At 50.6% G+C, this 3021-nt stretch overlaps 1 protein-coding gene across 1 annotated transcript; it reads right to left on the reverse strand.

Annotated features, from left to right (window-relative positions):
- Window positions 1-1679: 1679 nt before the first annotated feature.
- On the reverse strand, window positions 1680-2751 carry LOC123401664. Its single transcript, XM_045095508.1, has one exon. It carries the CDS (start codon window positions 2607-2609, stop codon window positions 2043-2045), a length of 567 nt encoding a protein of 188 aa, XP_044951443.1. The 5' UTR covers window positions 2610-2751; the 3' UTR covers window positions 1680-2042.
- Between the last annotated feature and the right edge of the window lie 270 nt (window positions 2752-3021).

The raw sequence follows: 3021 nt of genomic DNA on the forward strand, positions 1-3021 counted from the left end.
GGATCTCGAAGGCAAGGAGCGGCAACTTGATCGATGCGATGCTATGGTTGTCATGCTCAAAAGCAGCATTATATCATCTGCGTATTGCAGGTGAGTCACCCCCCGAGGGATGAAGTGGGGCACCAACCCTTTTATGTGCCCCGCCGCTCGGGCCTCGGCAAGCATAGCCGACAAGGCGTCGCAACGAAATTAAAAATAAGCGGCGAGCTAGGGTCACCTTGACGGAGGCCCCTTGTGTCTAAATACAAAATGTTCCGAGTTGTAATGAATATGCTCCTGTTTATATGAAAATCAGTCGGTTTGCATGAATTTCTGCCAGGTCTGCTAAAATGTAATTTAAATTGTCTTCAAATAGCATTGGATGGTCGGCTCCTGCATTTGACATGACTTAAGTATGTTCATTCCCCTTGGATAATGGAGAATGTGAGAGGTAAGGTCAAATGTTACCTTTGTTCTAAAACGGCAAGAAGCTTGCTCCTTTTCACCAACTAAGTAGAGATTTAAACATTAAGGATCAAAAGATATCAAAACGTACAAAGCCTACCTTTGCTTTCCTCGATATAATAGTACTCCATCTGTAAACTAATATAAGTGTGTTTAGATTACTATTTTAGTGATCTAAGCATTTTTATATTAGTTTACGGAGGGAGTACTATACAACAAATGATGCGCCGCGCCTAGACACAGATTGCCGTGTCAGGCTTCACGTCGGCGAAGATGATTGTCGGCAGGGATGGAGACGTTGCGAAAAGCGTGAACTGGACGCTCGCCCCAAATGGTTGAAGCAACCTGCAAAAGGTAGCTCGTCTCATTAGGGAGTAAACCCATGGACAAATTAGCGACCATATCGGTATAAAAGAAGTCATGCGGAATTCAAGTCTTTCAAGCAAAGACATCTCAACTGAGCAATCACCCATTCACGCCCAACCTCTTTTTTCTGTGTGGACCTGAATTGAACCACGCAGACAAAAGGAACAGTAGCGGAAAGACCTCGTCAAATTGCTGGGAAGGAGTGACGAGCAGAATCACACCTGTACTGGAGTGGACTAGTGTACATCACTATACCACTTTATAGTACTACATTACATTCTCTGTTCCTAAATGTATTCAGATGATTTGAACTGTCAAAACGTCTTATATTTAGGAAGAGAGTACATGATTCGTCCTGGAATTGGTTGGTTTGTTTCAGTTGCAGGAAAACGAAATCATGAAATCACTGGCAAGAGAAATCCCACAAGATGACGCCAATTGATTCTAACTGAAGATGATGATTATGATTGTGCAGGGTGTGGTCGCCATGGAGAATGAGAATCCATTCCTTCAAGCCATAGAGAATCCGGAATTCAGTAGACACGGCCTGCCTTTTTTCCGCAACACTTGTACCGGCATTTCAGCTAACCGACTGTACTAGGGAACTTCCTCTTTGGTGTTTCAGCTCAAGATTCACATGACACACTCTTGTTAGATAAGACGAAACACAGTAAGCAGAGGAAAAATCCATCCAGAGAGTAGGCTGTAGACATCGGTGAAGTGAGTTCAGTAGACATCGGTGGAGTAGGAACATGTGAAATATTTCTAAATACTTGTTGTTGGGGAGAATTAGATTAGTTCTTTTCACAACAAATATTATGATACACAGCGAGTAGTAACTAGTACCGTAATTTACATCTGGCGCAATCTTATTCTACATAGTGTCTATATATTATTACATAAGCAGATAGACGATGGTACAAGGGGAGGAAATAATCCGTATGTACAAGGACAACACACACCAGCTTCTCTCGGTCACCAACAAGGCACCACGAGCAGAAGCGCCGCTCACGCTAGTGTACTCTGTACATATGCCACATCAAATATCGTCAAAAATCCTACTCCAAGAAAGAAGATGAAAGAAGAAGAAGCACAAGAGCAAAGATCCGAAGAGTAATCAACACGCGCGCGCTCATACGTACTGTACTAAGCTCAGCTGCACAACATCTCGTACCGGGAGCGGATGGAGGCAGAGCAAACATGGATGGATGTATGGATGGATCGCCGGCTCATCACCAGCCGTACACGGCGCGGGAGCACTTGACCTTGATCCACTTGACGCTGCGCCGCACCGACCCCTTCACCTTGCCCTCCACGTCGTACACCTTGTAGGCCACCAGCCGCTTCTTCCTCTGCAGCTCCGCGTCCGCGTCGTCGGGAGCCGCCGCCGCTGTCTTGGCCGGGGCCGGGGCATCGTTGTCGACCAATGCGGAGAAGGAGGGCGTGTAGCTCCTCAGGTTCAGGGAGCGGCGGCCGGCGGAGCACCAGGTGGGGGCGGCGGTGGTGGTGTTGGGACCCTTGGCCTGGGCGGCGCCGTCGGAGAAAGGCTTGTAGGAGGCCGCGTAGGAGGCGCTGTAGCACCGGAGGTTGAGCCCCGGGGTGGGGCCGGCGCCGGAGACGGTCCTCGTGCTGCCGCTCCGCTGCACGGCGGGCGCCGCCACGGAGGTGGTGCTCCTGGCCCGCTGCACCTTGGTGGGCACGTAGGAGGCGGCGTAGGAGGCGCTGTGGCACCGGAGGTCGTTGGCCGGCGCCGCGACGGTGCTCCTCTCGGCCAGCGACACCGACCTCTCCATTGGCATCTTGTCCCGCTCCGCCTACGTGTTCGCGCGGGTGTGGTCACTCTCGTGCGGGCCGAGCTCTGGCGTCAGGAACCGATGGCTGGTGGCGCCAAGCAGGCAGGCAGGGACATCAGGACATGATGGTGGCGGGCGAGGAATTGCGGATGGAGCCTTTTTATAAAAAAAGTGGATGCGGCTTCCAAGTGTCGATCGGCACGGCCAAACATGTTGCACGGAACGGCGCACGCTGCTACAGTACCAAATGGTTTGGATCGTAGCAGACAGGTTCCGACCCGAGCGTCCGATTGGTAGCTTTCTCTCTCTGCTTCCTAGCGAGACATGGACGGCGGTATTGCTGCTGCTGGTAGTCAGCTCGGTTTACTTCGTTTTCGTCATGTTCTTTTGGCCTAACACACTACGCCACGCCAGGATG

Source organism: Hordeum vulgare, chromosome 6H, assembly GCF_904849725.1.
Source record: "Hordeum vulgare subsp. vulgare chromosome 6H, MorexV3_pseudomolecules_assembly, whole genome shotgun sequence".
NCBI classification, from domain to species: Eukaryota; Viridiplantae; Streptophyta; class Magnoliopsida; order Poales; family Poaceae; genus Hordeum; species Hordeum vulgare.